This window comes from Crocodylus porosus, unplaced genomic scaffold (genome assembly GCF_001723895.1).
Source record: "Crocodylus porosus isolate Cpor-Errol unplaced genomic scaffold, CroPor_comp1, whole genome shotgun sequence".
Classification (NCBI taxonomy): domain Eukaryota; kingdom Metazoa; phylum Chordata; order Crocodylia; family Crocodylidae; genus Crocodylus; species Crocodylus porosus.
This window is the reverse complement of record NW_017728931.1, coordinates 72,142,302-72,167,987: the sequence shown is the minus strand read 5'-3', so window position 1 is coordinate 72,167,987 and position 25,686 is coordinate 72,142,302. Positions and strand designations below refer to the sequence as shown.

The 25,686-nt window shown below is 40.6% G+C and overlaps 1 protein-coding gene across 6 annotated transcripts in view; it reads left to right on the top strand.

Moving 5' to 3' along the window:
- Window positions 1–25,686, top strand: part of PTPRQ (protein tyrosine phosphatase, receptor type Q) — a 217,037-nt gene that overhangs the window by 30,911 nt on the left and 160,440 nt on the right. For all 6 annotated transcript variants that reach the window (XM_019543153.1, XM_019543150.1, XM_019543152.1 and 3 more), the window contains exons 16-20: window positions 9,615–9,777; window positions 12,666–12,926; window positions 20,915–21,075; window positions 21,996–22,107; window positions 22,818–23,044. In XM_019543153.1, the coding sequence (XP_019398698.1) occupies window positions 9,615–9,777; window positions 12,666–12,926; window positions 20,915–21,075; window positions 21,996–22,107; window positions 22,818–23,044 (924 nt within the window). The remainder of the gene's footprint in view (window positions 1–9,614; window positions 9,778–12,665; window positions 12,927–20,914; window positions 21,076–21,995; window positions 22,108–22,817; window positions 23,045–25,686) is intronic.

Genomic DNA, 25,686 nt, shown 5'->3' with positions numbered 1-25,686 from the left:
ACTGTTTTTTGAGGAAGATTTTGAGGAAGCTCTTGGTCTATTAGGTCCATTTAAACAACTAACAGTAAAATAGAGCTCTGTCAGTAATTGATTTTTGTTTTGTTCTGTTTCATGTTCAGTAGTGAAAAGATGGAGCAAGTTGTTTCAGGTTGAGTAAAACATTTAACCAAAACCAATTAGACCTGAAACAGCTTTTCATTTTTTTAATGAAATTGTTGTTTCAAATTGAATGGTCTTTATTATTCATTTTGAAACCATTGTAATCTTCTTCTCATGTCTTTACACTACATTTGACCATTTTGTTAGACATGCTTATGCTTGTTTATTGTACTTTGTGTGATCATACATTGTACGTGTGCCTTCAAACAGTGGGCTTTGCAGCAGATATTGCATCGTCTGAGGCTCTGTGCTGTGGTTAAAAGGTAGTTGAACTAATGGTACAGTCCCACTTCTTCATTAGTTTCTTGGAGTGTCCAGCTTTGGTTCGTAGGCAGTTGAGACATCACCACTTTTGCCTTGTTTCATCAGTCCCTGGTGGTAAAGACTCAGCCACTGGAATGTCCATTTTTTTGCTGTCAGGTATTTTCTCAGCCTTTTGCTCTACATGTGTAGTCATGTCTCTTTGGGTGTGGCATCGAGAGGTTGGGTGCTGGTGAGACAACTCCTGTGTGACTTCAGACATTTGTGTGCTGCAGGATGATTGTACAGTGGGTGTCTCATATCTTTGGTTTGTCTCAATTGTTCTATCCTGCTGGCCACTGTTCTTCTGATGTCAAGTGGAGCGATGCCAACCAGCAGGTACACACTGTTTAGAATGGGAGGCTTTAGATGTTTTGTTATGCATCAGCAACTATCGTTCAGGATGGGGTCAAGGTGCTTAGCATGTATAGATCTCTCCCATACAGGGCATATCTACTCAGCATATGTGTATGGGGGACATAGCAGAGGTGTTTACGATGCAACCCCTGTCAAGTAATATCTGTGAATTCTGCTAACGCTCCAAACCACAGTTTTGACTGTTGTAATTAAGTTCTTTGAATGGGAAAAAAAAATAAAAGATCAATTAAGGAAAGGTCACTTCAAAGCATTTAGATATATTTGGATATGTTGTTTGTTTATATTTGCTGAAACCATTCAGTAAACTAGACAGGAATCTGAAATGCTTAGTTCAGTGGCATGCCATGAATTAAGCACTACCCCCTCTCCAAGTGCCACTCTGTTCCCCCTCTTCTGCCTTATATGCTGCTCTGGTTTCTGCTCCTTGTCCTATCTGCCATTGTGCTTCCTGCCCCCTCCCCAATCTGTCATGTGCCACACAGAGGCTGTCCATGCCATTTGTGGCACCCATGCCACAGGTTAGTGACCCCTGTTTTAGTTGATCCAAATTTTCATTTTTCAGCACAGTGAGTTTGGGTTCAAAATTTTGCCAAACTCTATTAAAGTTAAAAATGTTATAATCAAATTTCCTAGTACGACTTGAATTTGTTTTCTCATGCATGTGCATTCTGATAGTCATAAGAACCTTTTGGGGAAACCTAGAATAAGATCCAGTTTTCTTGGTTCTCAGTGCCACATGTACATGAGAACAACCTCCCCCACACACACCTTTTTTAAAACAAATCCTTTTCTTTGTCTTATTTGCTGTCTACCCTGTGCATAGAATTAGCATACATCAAATAATATGCATGTAATAAAAAAATCTAATATTATAAAAGCCTTAGCCTGTTTGTCTGTCTGTCCATAATGCTTTATTTGCAATCTGATTGGTTGTCTGAAACAACTAGAGTGCCCTAACTGTTCCAGACAGGAGGTGGCAGTGACACAGTGGAGCTCCGCCATGATGGTGAGGATGGAGCGGTGGTGGTGGTGGGGGGGGTGCTCTGTTCCTGCCCTGCCCCCGTCATTCCTGATGGGTAATTGGCTAGTAGTATCATAATACATATACACAAACTGGCCAAATTAAGAATGAATAAGATGTCATAATTTCTCTGCTTCCTATTTTTTGTATGCTTGTATTTATAAAGTAAATTAAGGAAATGGAAATTCCAGCATATGGAGTGACACTGATCCTTCCACATGTGTCATCAGTATGGTTCCAACCTAAGACTTCTAGTTCTACAGCTTGGAGCTCCCCCTGTGAAGAAGTAGTTGATTATTGTTGTTGTTAGCTCACCTGGACATTATGCACTCTCAGGAAGATGTTATGTTATGGTACTCTCAGTACCATACACATGCTGCACTTAGTGCCCACTCCAGGACCTGCTCTGCACATGGCACCCATGCAGGACTAGTCTGGAGATCCACCTCCCAACTCCTAAATTCTAGATCTGGCACTTGGCCTGGAACTGCGCTGCATGCAGCACTCACATTAGCTAGTCTAAGATGCAAAGCTGCATGCGGTGCCTGTTGCAGTCATTCTAGGATGTGCATTGCATGCAGTGCCCACTCCAGTGAGTCCAGGGTGGGCACTGGATGTAGCATGGGTCCCAGACCATCTGAAGCAGGCATCGCATGTGGCACAGTCCTGTACCAGCCAGTATGAGCGCTGAATCCGGCATGGATGGGAAGAGGTATTGTGGGCCTGATCCAGCCCATGGGGCCAATCCCAAATAATTCATCTGGAATGTAGACTAGGCCTGCACCTCTCCTCTAGCCCACAGAACTAGAGAAGTTTGATACCCCTTTCCTAAACTCTTAGACAAGTGTTTGTCTAACCTGTAGTTAAAATTTGAGAACAACCCTTGCTTACAGTTTCCAGATACAACGCCTAAAACATTAAAGACCCTCTACCTTGCTACAGATAAAAAGGGAAATGAGGGTACTGTCAATGTCCTGCTATTGCAAGGGCATTATTGTTAAATATGCTCAAGGGAGGAAGAGGACCATTATGCCACAACAGAGGATGGCACAATTTCCTACAGTTCATGCCAAACTGGCTGTGGAAGAAAATTCCTGATCCCAAATGTAGCTATTGGTCTAACCCTGAGCAGAGGAACAAGATCCACTAGCCAGAGACCTCTGAATTTAAGTCCCACTCAAAGCATCAGTATTGGCTACTCAAATTTCCTAGACTTGCCTTCAGCCAACACAAAATGCTTCTGAGGAGGATGCTGGGGAGAGGGCAGGGTAGGTAAAAACACCCAACCCTTGCACCTGTAGCCACTGAAAGGGGGAAAAAAATCCTTCCCAGCCCCATGTGCCGACTAGCTAATCCCCAGAAGAATGAGATAATCAAACACCCTACACTTTGTACTGCAGCCTGAGGACTACAAACCCAACTCCATGCACCACATCCTGACTGGAGAGCCAAAACTCCCCTTTCTATAATTCTGTTCCCTCTGTCAACATATCCCAGCTCCTTTAATTTTCTTTCATAGCTAAGTTGGTTGTGGAGCTCTGCTTCATCCTCCTATTATTGGGCATGGTCCTCTCCAGTTATCACCTGCTGTGGGCTGCAGGACCTTTCTTATGATCTCTGAGCAATGTGCCTGTAAGGATCTCCATCCTGGACTTCCAACTGTTGTTCTTCTCGGCATACTCCAGACTTTGCTTCTCTTAAATTAAACCTCTTTTGCTTCTCCAGCAGTAAACTGAGGGGGATGATACCTGTTTGCCTCAGGAAAATGAAGGCATTCTTCATATAATAAGGTTTCAGTATATAGAAATATTAAGACAAGTCTGTAGAAGAAAGGAGACTGAAACTTATCACTGCTTTCTGGCTCCTATATCACTATTCACACAGGGAGAAGTTAGGGTAATTGCTGCTCATAGGTGGTATATATAGCTCACATTGTGTGATTTGTGAGCATAACTCACTTCAGTGGATTAGGGGTTCCTTGGAAGCATGCTGTTTAGGGCTAAGGTCTAATACCAGTGATTTGCAGGGTAACCGTGAAGCTTGACATTTACTCATTGTACTTTGTATGCAGGGGTAGTATCTGTATGTGAGAATATTATCCTTAAAGGTGAAAGTTTAGGGAGCTAGGGAACACAATTAAAGTGTATAAAATATTCATAGACTTTAGTAGAAAATGTCTACCAGAGCTACTGGCTACTGCATATTTCAAGTAGCTCCAAATTCTGAAGGTGCCTCTTCAATAAAAGAGATAGGGGGAAACAATTTTGGCAAAAAATGCTGTTTTCCTATATGCTGAGGCAGATGAAAGAATGGAGAGTTTTAACTCTGTCAGTAATTATGTGGCATAGTTATAAAGAACATAATACTGAGGATTATAATGGAAAGTGTTAGGGAATCTTCACTACAGGTGATGTTTCATACTCTGTGTATAAAAAATGTAGAAGTTATTTCTGTCTAAGAAATCTTTGTAGATTATTAAAAGTTTAAGTTTGAAAGCTACATCTTGCATTAGATATGAATTAAGATTTCATATTTAATCTGTGATGGTGATGTTCTGATTAACCTAAGATTTCTTAGCTGTTTCTTTTCAGTTTCTTAGATTAATGTGTCTTCTAAAATAAGCCATGAAGTTACCACTGATCTATGTGATTGCAGTGTTGCTGCTTCTGGCCACTTTCACAGTTTGGTCATGCATCCCAGAATATTTTAAACACGTTGAGTTTAAATGCTTTCCTTGCTTTTCTATGCTGGCTCAGATATGCTGTTGTATTTGGCCAGGTTATTCTTACCATCTTGTGGAAAATAATTGTAATTCCTATTATTAATCTTTATAACAGTATTATGTTTGGCATATCATAGGACAGGCAACCATGTTAGGCAGTGTTCTTTCTGAATAAATGAGATTATCTTTAATGTTTAATGAGAAAGGCTTCAGTAGACTGGTTGCTTGGCAAAGTGTATCTGCATAATTGGGATCATTTTACTAATCATTTAAAATTAATCATCCCAGCTCTCCATTTTTCCGTGTCATGTATAATAGTTTTCAGAGTGAAGATAATACACAAAATGTTCTTTCTATCTTGTTTAATTTGCTTTCACTATTTTGCAGTTGTCTGTTTCAGACAAATAAACAGCAATCCCAGAACTAAGCCTAATTAGACAGGCACTATGTTGGGGAGATGCACAGGGGTCTGTGTAGCCCTAATCTTTGGACTAGGCCATTGCTTGGCTGAAGTGAAGTGCTTTAGGTCACAGCCACAATAGGAGTTATCCTCTTCCATCTCCTCCAGGCCTTTCTCTTTTTAAACAAATGACTGGTAACCAGCCAGGGCATGTAGATCTGTTCAGTTATGTGTCCTACTTTGCCTAACCCTTAGTAAAGTTCCCACGTCATCAAAAATCCACACAAATCCTTTTGTAGGGCATAACACAGCTTTGTACAACACATGGAAGATACTGTCCTGTGCTAAAGAGTTTGTAGTCATAATTTTCACTGTTAGGGAAGGGACTAAAGCAGGGGTTTGTTTCACAAACCTTAACTCATTATATATGATATATTCAGACAGTCAGACAGTCTTATTAATTGTAAAAGCATTGCTTAGGCATGCAGGGATGAAGTCAGGAAGGCCAAAGCACAACTGGAGTTGCCACTAGCAAGGGATGTAAAGGATAAGAAGAAGAGTTTCTAAGAGTATGTCCATAGAAAAAGGAGGATCAGGGAGTATGGGTCCCTTTCTGAATGGAGGCGGCAACCTGGAGCCAGAGGATGCAGACAAGGCTGAAGTGTTCAATGCTTTTTTCACCTGGATCTTCATAGGCAAGGTCAGCACCCAGACTACTGCACCAGGCAGCACAGTTTGGGGAGGAGGTGAGCAGCCTTCAGTGATGAAAAGAACAAATTAGGCACTACTTAGAAAAGCTGGACGTGTACTGAGGGAGTTGGCTGATATAATTGCAGAGCCATTGGCCATCTCCTGATCACCATGAGTTTTCAAAGAAGAAGTCCCAGATGAATGGAAAAGAGTAAACAATAGTGCCCATATTTAAGAAAGGGGAAAAAGAAGGATCCAGGAAACTACAGACCAGTCAGCCTCACCTCAGTCCCTGGGTAAATAACACAGCAGATCCTCAAGGAATCCATTTCTAAGCACTTGGAGGAGAAGAAGGTGATTAGAAACAGTCAGCATGGATTTACCATGGGTAGGGGCCATCTGACCAACTCGATTCCTTCTATGATGAGGTGACTGGTTCTGTGGATGCAGGGAGACCAGTATCCCACAACATTCTTGCAGGTAAGCTAAGGAAATATGGGCTGGATGAATGGACTGTAAGGTGGATAGAAAACTGGTTGGAGCATTGGGCTCGGAGAGTGGTAATCAATGGCTCAATATCTAGTTGGCAGCTGGTATCAAGTGGAGTGCCCCAGGAGTCAGTCCTGGGGCTAGTTTGTTCAATGTCTTCATCAATGACCTGGAAGATGGCATAGAGTGCACACTTAGCAAGTTTGCAGATGACGCCAATCTGGGGAGCAGTAGATACACTAGAGTAGAGGTGTCCAACCTTTTTGAATGTAGGGCCGGATCATGAACCTTGTTATCACCCAGGGTCGGATCATGAACCTTTTTATCACCCAGTGGGCTGGCGAGCCATATTCAAAGACCTCATAGGAAGTGGTATCACATCAGGAAATGATGTCACATGACCTTTGACACCAATGAAGTTGCAGGACGTGACAATGAAATGGGTCTGGAAATGTGGTTTAAAATCCAAAATAAAACCAATTTTGGTATGGTAGCACTGTTTTATTTTAAACAACCACCTAGCAGTGCTGGAGAAGAGCATACCATCCTGCTGCACCCTTAATTTCCTGCCTTTGTCCACATGGAAAACCACAATTTGTAGAGTGGTAACAATCATTTTTGAATGCAAAGCCTCTGTTGACATTGTGCTGTATTTACTCCAGAGAATTGTTGCAGGGATCTGATTTTTCCAAAGGTTAGCAGAGCTTTTTATTACCATGATTTCATGCCTCCTAGTTTTCAAATACTTGGTTGAAATGCATCACAGATCTTTAATTTCTTATTTGCAGGTGCTCTCTCAGGGCGACATCCAGCCGGGGGGAGGGACAGGAGCGGGTGTTCGCGTGGCCTGTCCAGTCCAGCTGTGGCCTGGGGGTGCAGGAGTCAAGGGGCAACACCTGACCCTGCTGTGTCCTACCTGCCACCTGGGTGGCCTCAAGGATGCTCCCACACCTGTGCGGCTGGGCTCAGCAGCCAGGGGGACGTGCAGGGACCCTACAGGGGGGTGCGGGATGTGCAGGGACACCCCCCTGCTCCCTCTCCTCTGGGGCAGCCCAAGCCTGAGCCTGACCGGTGGGGCTCCCTTGCTCCCTGGGCCCGTGACTCACTACCCCCAGAGCGATGTCTGTGGGCACAGGGGGGAGGCGGGAGCGATGCTGGCTTTCCACCCTGACAATCGCAGCAGCATCTCCTGTGGGCCAAGCTGCAGCATGCCTTTGAGCCGGCATCTGTGCCTGCCTGCCTGCTGCACTGCGACCTGCTCCAGCCCGCATGGCCGGCATACAAATGAGGAAGGGAGGGGCGGGGCTAGGAAGGGAAGCCCTGCAATGAGGGAGAAGAGAGGAACTGCACCACATCTGCAACATCAAGCTGACGCAGTGCATGTGGGAACCTTGTCCCTTCCCCAGCCCTTCAGCAGTCATTAGGAAACTGCTGAGGGACAAGGGGTGGGAACGAAAGTAAACAGTGTTTACTTTTGTTTCTCATCGCAGCACCTCTTGCATCAGAAAACGTCTTGGTAGGCCACGTGGCAGCCTGTGGGCCATGTTGGACAAACCCGTGCTAGAGGGTCAGGCTAGGATTCAGAGTGACCTAGACAAATTGGAAGATTGGGCCAAAAGGAATCTCATGTGGCTCAACAAGAACAAGTGCAAAGTCCTGTACTTAGGATGGAACAATTCCATGCACTGGTACAGGCTGAAGGCTGACTGGCTGAGCAGCAACTCTGCAGGACCTGGGAGTTACAGTGGACAATAAACTGAATATGACCCAGCAGTGTGCCCTTGTTGCCAAGAAGGCTCATGGCATACTGAGCTGTATTGGTAGGTGTGTTGCCAGTAGTTCAAGGAAAATGATTGTTCCCCTCTATTCAGCACTGGTGAGGCCACATCTGGAGTACTGTGTTCTGTTTTGGGCCCCGCACTATAGAAAGGATGTGGACAAATTGGAGAGAGTCTAGCAGAGGGCAACAAAAATGGTGAGGGGGCTGAAGGGTCATGACTTCTGAGAAACGACTGAGGGAACTGGGCTTATTTAGTCTAGAGAAGAGGAGACTGAGAGGGGACTTAACAGCAGCCTTCAACCACCTGAAGTGGGGTTCAAAAGAGAATGGAACTAGACTGTTTTCAGTGGTGGCAGAAGACAGAAAAAGGAGCAATGGTCTTAAGATGCAGCAAGGGAAGTTTAGCTTATATATTAGGAGGAATTTTCTCACTAGGAGAGCAGTAAAACACTGGAACAGGTTACCCAGAGTGATGGTGGAAGCTCCATCCTTGGAAGTTCTCATAAACCCAGATAGACAAATCTTTGGCTGGGATTATCTAGTTGAGGATGGTCCTACTTTGAGCATGGGGTTGGACCAAAATCACCTCCTGAAGTCTCTTCTGACCCTAGCTTTCTATGATACTCTGTGCATATTATGTACCTAGAAAATGCATCCCCTATTGAAGTCTTTGTTCAGCTGCCATGATATAAAGACTAAGACATTATGAAATGTAAATAGTAAGAGAAATCAAAAGCTTAAGCAGTGTAAACTCTTTACACTATCATTTGGAGATAACTGAATTGCTGACATAAAAAACAACATTTCCCAAGCTTATGGAAGCTGATACCCACTTCAGGAAAATGAAATATAAGTCATGCCCCTCTCCTTTCAACCCACCATATCCTATTGAAATCTTGCTTCATGTTCTTGAAATATTTTTTAATGGCTTTGACATTTCACCATAATATTTAGTGGGGGTTGGAATACATCCTATCTTCTGGTAAAATCTGTGCTGCTCCTGTTATATGGGAATGGTGTTTTAGATATTCCTTTATTTATTTATAGAGAGATAGAGGAAGGTTAGGTAGAGTAAAGTGGCTGGTTTCATAAAGAAAAAGCATATGAAAACTGGCTTTAATTTTCCCAACAAGTATCTTTTCCTTTTCAAGTCTAGATTAAAGTAAGAAAGAGGTTCTTAGTGCTGTATTATTGTTAGTTTTTGTATTTATTATTTGTATTATGGTTGCCTTTGGAGGCTCCAAATGAAATCAGTACCCCCTTGTATTACACCTTTGTATATAATTATGGGTAGCTTTGCCTTGAAGAACTTACAGACTTGATTTGTAAGGTGGGCAAAGGTTGAAAAGGCATACAGAAGTAAGTGTGGTAAGTATGGTATGATAAGCATCCAGTTGAAAGGGTGGGCAGCAGAGCAGGGAATAGTGTTTTGACTCCTAGAGTAGTGCCTTATCTACTAGACAGTGCTTCCTCTTTAAAAATAAATGTTGTAGAGTCTTGTGAAATGTAATTCAAAATGCGCAACCTTTAATGCTATATCTTTTGGAAACCTTTTTGCCTTTACAGTATCATATGTTTTATAGTTTATTTCTGTTATAAGCTATTAGTTGGCATCTTTCAACATTACTATTTAAAGTGAAAAAGTTTGACTTCAAAATACATTTTTCTTCTGCAGCTTTCCTATCTTTTGAGAAGCAGCGAAACTCTATTTACTACAACTGTTTATGGCAACAGAGCTGTAGTGAAAAATCTGATACCTGGAATGGAGTACTTGTTTCAGTTAAAGACAATCAATGGCTTGGATTCCAGTACAGCTATAGAGAAAAAAGTTAATACAAGTGAGGAAATAACTTACAGGTTTTTTTTTTCTTTTTAAAAATTTTTTTGCATTTACTACATGCATGCACACAAACACACACACAAGCGCTGCATTTTATCAGTTATATATACGTAGTGTGTTGCGGGGAGGGAGAGATGTGTATATATAAAAAGTGTGTGTGTGTGGTTACAAAAGATGAGAAGATCAGTCAATGTAAAATGAAGACTATGGGACAAGTTAAGGTCCCAGTTGCACTGGTAATTCAGAGAATGTTACAGATGTTACATTTAATGTGCATTAAGCGCACAGAAAGCACTTTAAAGCTATAACAGAACAGATGTTCACAGTACTTAGTGCCTTAAAAATGGCAGATCCCACTTTAAGTTAACCCTCAGAGGGCTTTAGGTTAGATTTTTTTTTTTTTTTTTTTAACATCTGTAATGCATCCATTTCAGTTCAGTGTAGGTCGCATTCTACCGCTATCCCAGGGCCACCTCACTGGGTGGCTTGCTAACCTTGGCTTAAAAATGGCAGATCCCACTTTAAGTTAACCCTCAGAGGGCTTTAGGTTAGATTTTTTTTTTTTTTTTTTTTAACATCTGTAATGCATCCATTTCAGTTCAGTGTAGGCCGCATTCTACCGCTATCCCAGGGCCACCTCACTGGGTGGCTTGCTAACCTTGGCTGGTGCTCATCTGCTCCAGAGGAGCACCAACCCAGCCCCATCCCTGGGCTGTCACAGAGAGGAGACAGAAAAGGCTTTGACTCCTCCCTGTGCGAAGAGGTGGGGGGTGAATGCCAAACAGAAGCAAAGGAAGGGTAGAAACAGAGCCTTTTTGCTATGTGGATTCCTCCACAAGCATGTAGGCTTGGGTCTTGGTGGGGGCCAGACTGGGGGGGAACAGAGAGGTCCGTTGTCTCCCTAGCCCCAGATCCCAGCATGGCAAAAAGCCAGCCCAGCCAGCCCTGCACTATAGCACCTGGCTGCAGCTGTCAAGAAGCTAGGGAAAGCGGGGAGGGAGCCCCCTCCTCCCCCCCGAGACCCTAGCCAGGAAATTTTGGGGTGGCTTTTGTGATGGAAGGATTCCATTCCCCTTCTCACCTCTGCCTCTCCTCCACTGCTGCTGACAGTCACCAGCTGACGGGGGGCAGGGAGAAGGGCTTCCAGGAGCCTCTGGGAGGTGTGCAGGAGTGTCCTTGTCTGCTATCCTTGGCCAGTGCATGCAAGCAGTGAGCCCCCCCTGCCTTTCACCCCACCTAAGAGCAAATTTCTCTCCAGTTCATTCCTTCTCTAACTTATAGCACTTTAAGTAAAATGTGATAATTAGAGTGCTTTTGCCCAGGGGCTTTTTAAATGTCTATACTTAACCCTTGACAGCACTAACAGTTCTGGGCTCAGTTACAGACACGTTAAAAGAAGAGGATAAGCTTGGAATATAAAATACACCTTTTAAATACTGTGTACCTTGCTTTTGATGCTGTTACTATCATTCTGTACTTTGTATTGAAGTATTTTCATATGTCTAAAAATCCCTGTAAAATAGGAAAATTAGACTGAAGGATTACCTCTCTACAGGGCAATGGGATACTTGGGAGAATGAGAAGGGAAACTGCTCCAGATGGCTTAACAGCTGCAGAGAGTAAACATAGTATCTTTCTCCCTTTTGCTCGCCATGAGCAAACATCTTGTTTCCATTAAGCTGGCAGGGGTCCTATTATGAGAATGGCATGAAAAAAGGAGGACATGTTTAGAGAGGAGTCGTGGAGCAGTAGATTGATATCAGATCTGCATTGCACACAGGTAAACAGCAGACAGCTTTAATTAAAAAGTAAATCACCCTCCCACAGTGCCCAACCTTAATGAACACATCTCTGAACCCCTCACTCCTCTTATGCACTTTGCATGGTTTGTTGGGCTCATAACTCCTTAATCTACAGTGTGCTTTAGCATGCTTTCTCTAAAAGCACAGGGAGGTTAATCAACCAGTTACTTAGAGAATAGCCAACCCCAGTTTTTGAGATTTTTACTGATGCAAAATGCATCTTGTGGAGGGAGTCGTCATTTTTCTTACTTACAGAGTCACATCACATGTAAATATTTTCATGAGTATCAAGGAGAAGTATGTATCTGGGCTACGATTTAATTGTGGATACATTTCCCCTTATTTTTAACAGTAAACCCTGCCCGTTTTTCACACAGAATAATCAAGCTCTGAAAGGGATTATGCTAATAAACTAAGCTTGAAGTATCTGCCTGTAAACTAAGATAAATAATTCTGTTTATGCTTATCTTCAGAAAATCTCAGAATGTGTTTTCTAATTTAATTGTAATAAGGCACAAGTTGTTAGATGATAGAATTAATTGGTAACCACAAAGAGACCTTTTGTGGTTATCTTTTTGGTAACTGATCATTGCCCCTGGGTAGCTTGATATATTGATGTTTTAAGTGAATAGATACAATATTTTATAAAATAGTATCGTCTATGATATATTTCTAAATTTTTAAATTACTGTGGAAACAGTTACTGATTTTTTTTTTTTTGATTATTATTTTTAATGAAGGGCTAAAATCTCATCCTTCACCACTTCTAAGTATCTTTAGTTTTCTATGAGAGCTAGGCCTGGAATCTTCACATACTACACATGACATTGACTACAGTCATTTCCCAGGTCTTGCCCTCTCTCCATAGGCAGCAGATCCACATCAGTTACTTTGTATCTACAGCTAGACTATATTCATAATGTTTTTGCTTTTATATTATGAAACTTCAAAACATTCCTTTGAAAAATGTTTGCAAATAGGTGGAGATTTTAGCAGAATAGTATAATGAATATTTAAGTGCACTTTCCTTCTCATTCTAAACTGTGTCTTACTAGATCTCTTTTTTTTCTCCTTTAAAAATTAGAACCAGCTGCGATATGTGGCCTAACATTAAGGATGGCCAACACGTCTTCTGCAACATTAATGTGGAATCCAACAAGAACCAATTTCACATATTATAAAGCATCTCTGTCAAACAACACATTCATAAAAGAATATAACATTTCAAGAGCACTGACTGAATTCACAGTTACCAGTCTAACTGCTGGTGGCATTTATAATTTCACAATACAAAGAATAAGAGGAAGTGTTCAAGGAGCTAGCATGCACATTGAAATTGTAACAGGTTAGTATACTTTTTTCCTCCTGCATACCTGCAAATGAGTGAGTAAGTAGTACCAATATATATTTATTATAAACCATCTAATTTTACATGAATAGTGTAGATATTGTCATTCTGGACACTGAGATTTTTGTTGAATTCTGAGGAATGTTCAAGAGCTTACACAGTGCAATATTTGAAGAAAGAATTCAAATGATCTTTTGTTGAGGTCCTTAGCACATATCACTGATACAACATTAAAAGTGCATCTGTAAGTACATGGCAGCACTTGGTACAGTGGAATTTCAGTCTTCTGAGTACCATGTTTCAAGATGGGTATTGTGAAACTGGGAAAAGATAAAGGGGCTGAGAATTTTAGGTGTGTTTGATATGGAGAAAAGGAGATTAAGAGGGAGGCATTAATATCAGTTTTAAATATTTGAAAGACTGCCATAAAGAAGAAGGAGAACAATTGTTTTCATATCACAAAGGACAGGACACAAGGCAGTGGGTTTAAACTGCAGCTAAAGAGTTCAGATAAAAACCTCAGGAAAAATAAATTTCATTGTCAAAACAGTAGGACATTGGAAGAAGCTGCTTAGCGAAGATGTGAAATCTCCGTCATGGGTTGTTTTCAAGAAGTGGTGGGATATCACTTCCAAGAGTGCGTTTCCCTGATATTTGCTTAGATTTACTTCCACTGTAATATAATGTAAAATAAAAATCACAGTAAGTGTAAATATAAACAGGGGAGAATACTGTGGCATCAGAAGTAACTGCCTCAGCCACCCAATTGGTTGCAATGACTCAATGTTATGAGACTGGAGAGGTGTCAAGAGCTCTCCCTAGTAGCCTCCTGGAGGTGGCTCACTGGTTGGCAAATACAGGGAGATATGTAAGTATATAAGTAGGGATACAAGTCAAGAGGTATGTGGCTCAATAAACTGGATGCTGCTCTGGTAAGGTGGGACTCCTGGTGCTAGTCCTGGACCCTTCTACTCAGTGGGGCAGAAACATATCCCAGTACTCTATCTGTTTAGTCCCCTGACTGCTCAGCTACAGGCTTGCTCAGCCTTGTAGGCCACCCAGCATCATCCTACCTCCAGGGCAGAGGAAGGAAGCAGAAGCTGTAAGAGGAAGGAGAACCTGGAGATCCTAGTGGCAGCAGCAGTCACAGCTGAAGAGAGACTGGGAGCCTGGAAATGCAGCTAAACCTCTTGGGCTGCATGTGGCCCATAGGCTGCTAGGTGGACAGCCCTGTTTTAGTCCAGGATATTAGAAACCTGGGTAAATTCTTACCTTTTCCTGAGGAGTACAAATCTACATCTCTTATCTCCCTATAGAGTATTTTAAACACAAGCCTAGAGAGCTTATTCTGGGCTGGATGAGATATCCACCCTCTCTATTGTAAATGTTCTATGGTACAGAAAAGAATTCAAAATTCATTGGCGAGAAGGGCTGAGTAAGAGGGAGAATGACTTGCACAGTGATTAGAGCAGTGGCCTTTGAAGGGAAAGAAGACCTGGGCTCTTTCCTGTGTCAAAGACTGTTTCTGAGCCCCATTAACAGACATTGTGTTGGCTACCATGCACCAGCTCATAGAATCATCATAAAATTCTAATTTATTGGATGGATGCAGAAGTTGGACCATAAACCTTGGTGCTGATTCCCTCAGACATGCGCGCGTGCGCACACACACACACTCACTCACTCTCTCTCTCTCTCTCTCTCTCTCTCTCTCTCTCTCACAAATAGCTAGCTCTGAACACTAAGCACTGATGTCAAGATATACCTATCCCCAAGCTGTGAAGTGCACTGTCGATGGCCAGTCGAGGCTTCTTTCAGTATGATATTGCTGCAGACAGGGGTCACCGGCTGGTCCTTCTGGCTGGACAGGCAGGGTGCTGGTCAGGTCAAAGAGGGTGCCCTTGGGGGTCATTCTTTGCTGCCTTTTATCCCTCTCTGGCAGACTTTGGTGACTCCGCAACTCTCGGGCTTACCCAATCCAGGGGTCATTGACCTCAAGGGATGTCCCTCTTGGTAGCTGCTGGATGGCAGCTGTCAGCCCCAGGGGTCAGGTGGGTGCAGTCTCAGGAGTCCATTGATGAATTTTGATTGATTCACTGCCATGATGAATAGAGCTCTGGAAGTGCTTGATCAGGTGTATTTCAGCCCCCAAGGGTCTGTTTCCAGCATTGATTAGTTCAAATGGGGGTTTCTGTACCTTTTAACAATTAAGTTTCCGGGAATTCCTGGCTCTTTATTGATTCTTTCTTCTCTGATTTTGTAGGTGTTAATTGCAGCTCATTAACATACTTATCCAGACTAGCTACTGTGTTACACAATCAACCAAGATTCATTCAGAGACCTGCTCCATACACAGATTCCTGCTCTTGCTAACATTGTTACATGGTACAACTTACTTTTAAACTTAAAGTACATTTGTAAAAGCATCTACAAGCTCTATTTTTCACTATAAATACACCTTAAAAAATAATAATCATAATGATAAAAGAAAAAGAGAGAGGAAGGAAGAAAAGGTAGAAAAGAAAAAGCATCTCCAAAAGGGGGAAAATATTAAAAGAAGGGCTTCTGCCATATGGAGGAGCTTCATATTTGAGGTGAGGGGGGCAGACAAAAGGGTTTCTTGCTACAGTTGGACAGAATGCATAAACATTAACTGAAGAACCTTAAAGACATAGCAATAAAATCTTAAATAAATCTGAAACTCTCTTACGTTCTTTCACTTTAGTGCTGCTGGTCTTGATGATGCTGAGTTCACTAGTAATTATAAAAAGAAAAAAAATCTTTGTTGGAGCTGTTTTCATTTAATGTTACTAGACTATGTTGAGGTTTCACAAGTTATGATGATTTGATTTCTCATCTTATTACAATACAATGTGATTTGCATTTATATAGCATTCTTCAGGCAAGCATACCAGAATGCTTATAAAGCTCAAATTAGAACAAATTAACTTTTAGTGCTAAAATGTCAGATCCTATACATCAATTATAGTAACATAATAACAGGTTAAAGAAATGGGGCTGGAATTTTCACAAAAAGAGCAAATACTTTGATTGTCCAACATCAATTCTCAGTCCTGGGAAGAGAAGTTAAAGGCAGAGTTTCAAATATCCAGAAATCGTTCCTTAGGAATGTGGTTCTGTTCTTCCTTATGGCAATGTAAATCAGGAGTGATTTAACTCAGGTGAAGGGATGACTGTAAGGAAAGGGCCTAACTATAGATAATGAAGCCAACAAAAGCCTTGTTTTTAAAGTATAGAAGCTTAACATTAAGTTAATGCTTTAGAGAAAATGGGTATAAGAAGTGGAGTCATATTTTCCTGGACAAAACTAATAAAACATATTTTACGTAAAAGTATTATATAGCAGAAATTCTGCCCTCTGTTTTGCTTGTGCAACCTGATGTATATCAGTAAAACTATTTTTAATGCAAATGAAAAATGAAACAAAAATCAAGCATGAAACAAATACCTTTTGGATTTGAAAATAAAGCATGAGGCTACACAAGTTTTGGGTAAACAAAAAATAAAAGCAAATGGTTCTTATTTGACTGCTTTTGTAATTTTTAAAACCAGGAAAACTGTTTCATTATTTTCTCTAAATAGGGGTCTACATGGAAGCAAAAATGTGTATGTGTTGTGTTGAACCTCCTGGCTCCTTACTGGATACTGTATTAACTACTAATGCCACATCCAAGCAGCAGAAAAAATAGGTTGGAGGAAAATTTAGCTCAGGAGAGAGCTACAGATGACTAGCAAATAATAGTAACAGCATGGAACCAGAGGGGATCTGGTTGTGGATAGAAGACTGTGGGAAGGTAGGAACTAGGACTGACAGGTAGACAGCTGGGCTGGGAAACGGCCTTTGCTAGCAGCGAGGTCTCTGGTAGCCATAGCTGGGGAGTAGTCGGGAGACGAGCAGTGGGCAATAGGGAAAGCCCAATATCAGACTCTGGCAAGAGATTCTTCATTCAGGACAAACGTAGGTTGTACCTGTGAGAGGCCTTGAGTAAATATTCATGGTATTGGTTGTCACTGTCAGGCCTGTGTATTGAGCTGTCTGGACATTTATTGACCTGTTGTGTTTAGCACTCTCTGCAGCATGTTGTGGTGGCAGTCTCTTTTTCTGTAGTTTTTGAAAAATGCAATTTTAAGCTGTGATTTGATTTTTTTTTTTAACATGTTGTTGCCTGATGCCTCCAAGGCTTACGAGTGTGCTTAACTTTGAGGCACTATGTGCAGTCTCACTGAAAGTAGTGGGTCAAGTTAGGTCCCTCCCAAATCAAGTTATTTTTTGGCTTCCTGTGTCACTGCAACCCAGACTGGGCTTTTAAGAAGAGAATTTCCAGTCTGAACTTATGCCTGATTTTTTTTCCACAGGTCTTCTTTCATCCTGTGTACTCTTGATTTAATTATGAGTGCTGAATTAACACACTGCAGAGTATCTAGTGCTCTGCATTTCCTGATCTCCGGACGCTAATGAAAAGAACATGATTCTCAAAGCCATACCTATTGTGCTTTTATTTAGTCCATTAAAGTGGAATACCTTACTGCTTCATATTGTTTGTACAGTAACTAGAAACTATAGCACCTTTCTGCCTTTACTCTTGTCCAAGTCTGACTTTCCTATTTGCCATTTCTTGGCCTTTTTTGAGAAGTATACCAAGAATATAAATACTCAGGTGTATATAACAGGTTATAATCTTTGTTTTATCTTTTTAAGATTGGTTTGGTTTATTGTTGAAGATTTATTTGATGTTCATTTTACTATTCTGGAGGCTTAAGATACCGTTTCCTGTGGAGTGTTTTATAGATATTCCCTTCTTTTTTTTGAGTACTAAACCACTGAACTAAAATGTGTGTTCTTATGAAAGAAAACTATAAAAGTCTTTCAAGCAATTCCTGCATGTAGAAATCAAATTTCAGTGTGCCAGCTACTGGCAGTCATGTTTCACAGTAATTATTCACCTCTAGCTGATGCCAGATAGAGGGAGACTTGTTCTTTCTCTCTGTTTGTAGCAGGTTAGATTGCGATCAGAGGACTTGCATACAAATTTTTACAAGTTGCAGTTTCAATATACTCTTGATTTAACTGTGATTTAATTATTGTTAAGTATAATTAATCTCTTTCATAATTATTTGCTCTTAATTGTTGCTTTTTCCACAGTAAAATATATATTTTACCAGTCTGTTGGCTTGCTGCAATATGCTCCAATGTCAGTCTATCAATAGTGAAAGGGCATGGTAGATATTATATTTTTGCAGTCTTTATCTGGGAAACGGGTATACCCGTAGTCATCTTGAATACAGTGGGACTATTTACATGCTTAAAAGTAACTTGCATATCTAAAGAATGGCAGAACTGGGGTTTCTATTTACAAAATATTTAGTCCTATTAGTTTTTCTAAACCTTCCGTAGACTACCATTAAAATTAATAGTGCTAAACAAAAGCTATTAAATACTTTGAAGTCTTAATGTGAGTTGACATTCACCTATAAGAAATATAACTGAAAAATAAATCTATAGAACAGAGACAGAAACTGGATATTAAATATATTTTAGTTGGCATGGATATTGATATAGGTATATAGGGTTTTTGGGGGGCTATTACTGTTGACCAGGGGAGCGCCAGCCTCTTCCTGATGGTGGGCTGACATGGGTTAGACAAAAATTGGGAGGCCTGAGCTCTACATCTTCCGGCCAAATGTACTTATTCAGCTGGGCTGGGAGCGCCACACCACTGCAAGCATGAGTGGGCTGGACTCAGCTGTTCAGGGTGGGCGGTGACGGCCTGGGGGAGTGGTAGGGTAGGGGCAGTGCTGGGAGGGCTGGCTATAGCGGGTGGGGGCCTAAGGTGAATTTTGAGGTGGCTTTAGTCCCTCCCCCAGATCCTCTGCTGTTGTCCTGAATGAACAGAGAAATTAGATTGTTAGCATATTAAAAAAAAAAAAAAAAGCACAAGAATTTAAATTTGTTCATACTATTTATAATTATAAGTGACCTTCAGTGTAAAGTTTCTGTAATTTCATACTCCAGAAGGGAACACAACCATTTAGATAGTTCTTCAGGATTTGGTATTATCTTGTATATTGAGTAACTCATTTAGGACAAATCTAATTCTTCACTTCTGTGCCTGCTGCAAAAGAACTAGTATCATTTGTTTTGAAGAGTGTGCATCTCAGTAGTGGAGAGTTTATCTTCTTTGTAGGCTGAGAAAGTGGGGTTGTCATTCAGCAGAACTTCCTTCATCCATGCCATTTGCATGTAAGTTGTATGTAAATTGTCTGCTGAGGAAGTTGGAATAAATTTTGTGAAGTGTCTCTATAATTATCGCAGGGCCTAGATTGGGAAATTTTCCTTGTCCACTGTCCCACAGGCATGGGCGACTGTTGCCTCTTGAGTTTGGGAGCGCACCAGATCGCCAGTGTGACGGGGGTGTGCCCCCCAGCAGCTGATTAGCGAATGCAGAACCACCAGCAGCAAAAGTGGAAGTGCGTTTCTGCCGGTTTCACAGCTGGCACTTCCAGGGGGTGCATGGCCAATCTTAGGGCGTGCACGTGCACCCACATGCAACCCCTACACATCAACAGTGCCCACAGGGACAAACCTGTCTAGCCAAGCCTGGCACTGGAGTTGATATTTGGGCCCTTACATATAATGTACTCTTTCTAATTGAGCCTCCTCCGTAATCCTGTTGGTGTTAACATTTCTGCTTCAGTTACAGAGATGCAAGTCCAATACTAGGGCAATAAAGAATGCCATAAAAGCATGCAACTCAGGCAAAGAAATTTCCATTTCAAACTGGAATGTTGTGGCAAGGTTGTGTACTGTCCTACTAAGATAAGCAGCCCAAGGCTGGCAAGCAAAAATAACTGTATTCTACCTTTATACCCACTGGAATCCAGGATGCTTGAGTTCCTCAAAATTAGTTTTAACAAGCTTCTCTCCAGATTGCTTATGAGCTTTGTAGCAGTGCAGATCCTGTGACCCTTTTAGTGCTACCACTTGCCCTTATCTCCACTTTCATGATTTCTTTTACATCATGACTGGCTTAATTCAACCCTGCCTGTACTGGTTATACACTGAATCGAATGGTGAGGTCAGAGGTGGGGGCTAAAATTGACCTCATTGTGTTGACAGCATTTGATATTTTCATTAATGAACGTATACACCTTCTGCACATACAACTAAGGAGATTTTTTTTGGAATTCGGAGTTGGGTTTTGTGTCAGAAACCGTAAATTGATTAGAATCTTCTTGGTCAATATGGTACAATAAAAGATGCAACTAAAATCTCTTGAAACACGCAAGTTATGATTATTACGATGTGGATATTTTAGGAGCTTCAGCATGACAAATGACAGGAAATATTGGAATAACAGAAAAGAATCATGGATTGGGAACCTGTCTGCACCATTTTGACCTCTGTTTGCAAAAGGGGTGGAGCATCAGGAAGGCAGAGGGAAATGGGTAGGACTATTCTGGATAATTAAGTCTGGCAGAAACAGAAGAATGTGTCAACAGGGAAATAGTAGAGGTATAGCAAGGAGCCACGACACCTGGGCTCCATCCCTGTTCTGGGTTGCGGGGAGCTGAGAGTAGTGGATCCTGGGATGCTGGCGAACTGAAAATTGTGCAATTCATCTCTATGGCACAGGCTGAAATTACCGTGACATGATTTAGGTAGCACAGCCCAGGGTTAACCCTTGTCTGAAGTGGCATAACTTTGAGATAACAGAGGGCACTTGACATGAGTTAATGAGCTTTAACATGTGCATGCTTGAGGTTTAAGTACCCTTAGTATGATCTACCCTATAGAATCCAATGTTCTGCCATTGGCTGTGATGAGAGAAGGGTCAGTACCTTATATAGTGGGTGAACTAGATATAACTGTTGATGGGCATTTTTATAATACATTGTAACCAGTAATGCATTTTCATATAGTTTTGTTTAGATTAATTTGTTCTTAATCCACAATTTTCTTTTAGAACCTGCAAAGCCAGAAGGACTTAGAGCCTTTAACATTTCATCATATTTTTTTTCTCTGCACTGGAGGCTACCCTATGGACATGTAGACAGGTTTCAAGTGGATCTTACTCCTGAGCATGGTTTTGTTACTATCCTAGAACTTGGAGAAGGGCAGTATCAGGTGTGAATTTTTATTATAGTACGGTCAATTTCTATTTAAGCATGGTGCGGCTAGGAAAAATAACCAACTTGCTTCTTCAGCTTTTTAACAGAATGATAATTCAAAAATACTAATGCCAAATTTGTCCGAGCAAATTTCAGCATCCATGGTTTGTTACCTTAACAACAGTATGGCACTTTGTCTTTTAAAAGTCTGCTGTAAACCTGCAGCCAGTCATTCAAGGGTTCATGAATAGTTTAACAAAGGAAGGGCAGAGCTATTGAGTAATACAGGCTCATTAATTGTGTACTTGCGAGGAAGATCTAGCTTTAAATCATTAATGCAGGCAACGTTTCCCTGGTAAGCCATCAAAAAGAAATAGGAACACTTTCTGATTCTCCTGTCTGGAAAAATATAACAACAATAATAATGGCATTTCTGGTTGTTTTGCTTTTGTTTTTTATTGGAACTGCAAAACCACAGGTATTTCACAAAAAATATTTACTATTAAAGCTTATGATGTTTATTTTAAAAATAAGATAGCTTAAACACTGGAAACTTGGAAGTTTTTCAACAGCCATATACTTTTATTCCTCAGAAAAGCAGAGTTTTCTTATGCTTCCTGTAGCTGAGTCACTTAAATGATAGGTGCTACAGAAAGCCACAAATAGACAGACAGACAGGGACAGCTGATTCTGTAATAAAATTAATAGTTAATTTTGTTGTTCTTTAATATTGTATGTTATACAAATCTTATGGTGGGTAATTTAAATACAATGCAAAATGCTATACTGCAGCAAACAAGTGTAAGCTACTGTTTTTATTATTTTAACATACCACAAAACCTTTTTTAATGTCGACTGATAATATTGCTTTAAAAGCTTTTTTTCTGATTATTTGTTTCATGGCAAAAGACTTACACAGTTTATTTGGCGTTTTAGGCTGATTTTTCTAGTACTACTCCTGGAACGATATACAATGTGACAGTTTCTTCAGCTTCTTCCTCAGCCTACAGTTCACCAGTCAGTAGAACAGTGACAACAAATGTAACAAGTAAGTTGCTTATGATTTTTCACTTCTCAGTAACTACTAATATTTGTTTTATTACATAATCAGGAATGAGTTTAAGACTACTCTTATTGCTAGTTTTTGTGACAATATTAAATTGATTTTTTGTCATTTTTTACATGGAAAACTTATAGGTAGGAATGAGGAATGAGTTCCTCTTTCTTGGAAAAAAAAGTTAAAGGTGATTATGATTGCCAGTTGTATTCATTCTTTAGCTTGCTTGTTAGGAACAGATATGTTTTCAGAAATGCATACTTTTTAATATATTATTTGTATCACAAAGTAAAACACTACAAGCTACATATTCACATATCTGCATTGGATGTTTCTCAGGCAAGTAGATGAGAATCGTACATCATGAAGTGCCACAAATTCCAGTGTAGTTTATATGAATCTAAGTAACATGTCATAATATATCTTAGAAATTGGACTAGCATCAAATTCTATTTTGTTTGTCAAGATTTTGAGCATTCCATTATTTGCATTCTTACAAAGGAATGTTGTTGGTATTTCACAAGGCATTTAATCACCTTTTTCAAGACTGATCCAGACAGAAAGAAGCTTTTTATTTAGCAGAGGGTTAGACTTTAGGAGCATTAAAAGTTTATGCTGGCAAATTATTTTATTTTTATATGCTAAATAGGAAGTTATACAAATTGTTACCTGAAAGTTTAATTGAAGACTTGTTTTTATAGATCCTGGACCCCCTGTGTTCCTTGCGGGTGAAAGAGTGGGTTCTGCAGGAATTCTGCTCTCTTGGAATACACCACCACATCCTAATGGGAGGATTATATCGTATATTGTTAAATATAAGGAGGTCTGTCCGTGGATGCAAACTACTTATACAGAAGTTACAGCAAAACCAGATAGTTTGGAAGTTCTTCTAACCAATCTTAACCCTGGAACAACTTATGAAATTAAGGTAAAATCCTTATTAAATCATTCTTGTACTTTGCGTTTTGCTTGTTTTCATATATTTCAGATTAAAGTAGGCAAACACAATACTTTCCTGATGTATGTGCTTATTACTTCTTAAATATAATAAATATACTAATAGATTATTTTAATCAACTGTACTAATTCTCTTTAAAAAAGCTTAGTGTTTTCACATCAAAACATAATAAATATGTTTTTATCATCCTGTTTGATGTGTAACATTCTGTGGAATAGTAAATCAAGGGTAATTTTTTCAGCAGTGTTTAATCTAAGTTCCTACATTACTTTTGAAAAAGAGACTCTTGCTTCTAAAACCATTAGGTGGTTCTTTAAACTAGTAGTTCTCAACCTTTTTAGACTCAAGACACTTCACGGAAATACCAACTGTCAGCTTATAGTCTCTTCTTGACTAAGAACTCAGAAAGACTACAACAGGTCAGAATGATTTTGGAAGTAGGGGTTCCTATTTGAAATCTCTGGGTTTACACAAAGTGGCACCCCATGGCATGGCAGTAGTAAGAGTGATAAAATTTGAGTGGCAGCCCATGGCACACTTAACAAAATCTTGCAACACTCTGGTTGAGAATTGGTGTTTTAAACCATGATGTTTTACTTTGATGTGCCCTAAAATTCAAGTTAGCTATATTACTCTTCCTTCCCATTAAAATTATTTGCTGAAATATTACTGTGAATTTCCACTACTAATCAATAAATACATTCCCATAGCTGTGGTGTATGCAAGCTAGATATTTCCTTGACTTTGTTGCATATTCTTAAACTCCTCTTTCCTCACCTCTCCCCACCCCCCAAAAATAATCTTTGAACACAGTGATAATGAGTGACTTAATGAAATGGCCTGAAATAAAATACTGTCCTCCTGTCCACATTTGTGAGCAGGGGGCAATGCATGCTGTTTTTTTACCACTTTTTTTTTTTTTTTTTGTAAGGACCTGGCAGGAGTGCTTTTACATGCCAGTTCTATAACAGAATAAGGAGTTAGACTTGAAATGCTTTCATATGCTGCAGTTTCATACAACTTAAGACTATGCGAAAATTCTAGGTCTTTCAGGCTGTGATCAAGACAATGCAAAGAATTCCTTTCATATTTTGTACACACATTATAAGGTAAAAATTGAAATATGGCTCATTTTTATAATACCAGCATTTTAAGAAAGCTGTTTGTTGTGAATGCTAGGAGTAATAACAACATAGATAAGGGAGTCAATGTATCTATGACAACAGAAATAAATACCGTTTGATCTTCAGTTTCCTGTAGCTAAACTTTTGCTTCACAGCTATTCATTAAAAAAGAAAAAAAGGACCATTTGCTTTGGCCTTAAGCCAGTAGTTGTCAGCTGGGGTGCCTTAAGCCTTTCTCAGGGGTGCTACAGCATGGGTGCTATGGCCATGGCCAAGTGAACTGCCCTGCATATCTCATGCAGAGCCAGATGGGGAAGTATACTGCCTGAGACAGTACACCAGACAGGAGTGCTTGCTCATGCTGCAGCCCTTCCCAATCTTACCCACCCACCATGGGGATCCTGGGAACAGAGGTGTGTGGGACCGTTTGACCTGTCAACATTGGTGCAGCAGTCTAGAGAAACACACAGATAAATCTCCAAGCTACCACTCCACCGCCAGGTGGAACTGCCTTGTATCCTTTTATTGTCAGAGGAGCGTGGGGGTGGGGAGGCAGGTTAGACCAGGAAGGGCTGCAGCAGGAGTGATTTTATATGATGAACATCATGTAGTAGGTCCTGCTCTAGCCCTTTCTGATCAGACTTTACATGAGGCAGGCTGGGCAATTCTACCTGGCAATGTCAGTGTCCATGGCACTGCAGCTGGGAACAGCTCAAGCAATACAAGTGGTTCTCAGTCTGGGCGCCACCAAGTTTAGAGAAATTATGGAAGGATGCTTTGCATCTAAAATACTGATGAACCCTTCATCAAATGTGGTGTGATATAAAATTCTGAATAGCATAGCAGTGTCTATTTTAGTTAGTATTCATTATTACAGTTTTTGCGCACACATTCTATTCCTTAATTTCTACAGGAATCTTGTTTAGCATGATAGCCAAATGTGTGTGTGTGTGTGGGGGTGGGGGTGGTTCCTCTTGTGAACACCAGTGGCTCCCCTTTCTGCTGCATGGACCAACCTTTGTCCCCTGATGCTTGCAGGCAGTTCTCTTTGTCATCACCATATTCCCTCTAGTAACAAGTTTTGATTTGTTATACCTGCATGTCATTCTCATTCAGATGAGCTGTGGTCCTTTAATTGCAGCTAATAGCTAGGATGACAAGATTGATTCTTTGCTTACTCTGATAAAAAAAAGCTGATGCTTGTACCCCTCTCAGGGTGACTGCTTAGGGAAACTGGCTTTTCCTTCAGTGGTTGTTTTCATGAAGAGGTTGAATAGACACCTGTTTGGTGGTGGCGTTAAGGACAGCAAATCCTGCATCTCTGTAGGGGGCTGGACTACATGATACTTTGGTTGCATCACAGAAACATGGGTTTGGAAGGGACTTCTGGTGTTACCTAGTACAGGATGAGATTATGTCAAAGACTGGAATACTAAACTGACTTACCATATTTACTTGATTCCAAGATGAAGTTTTGTCCCCATTTAT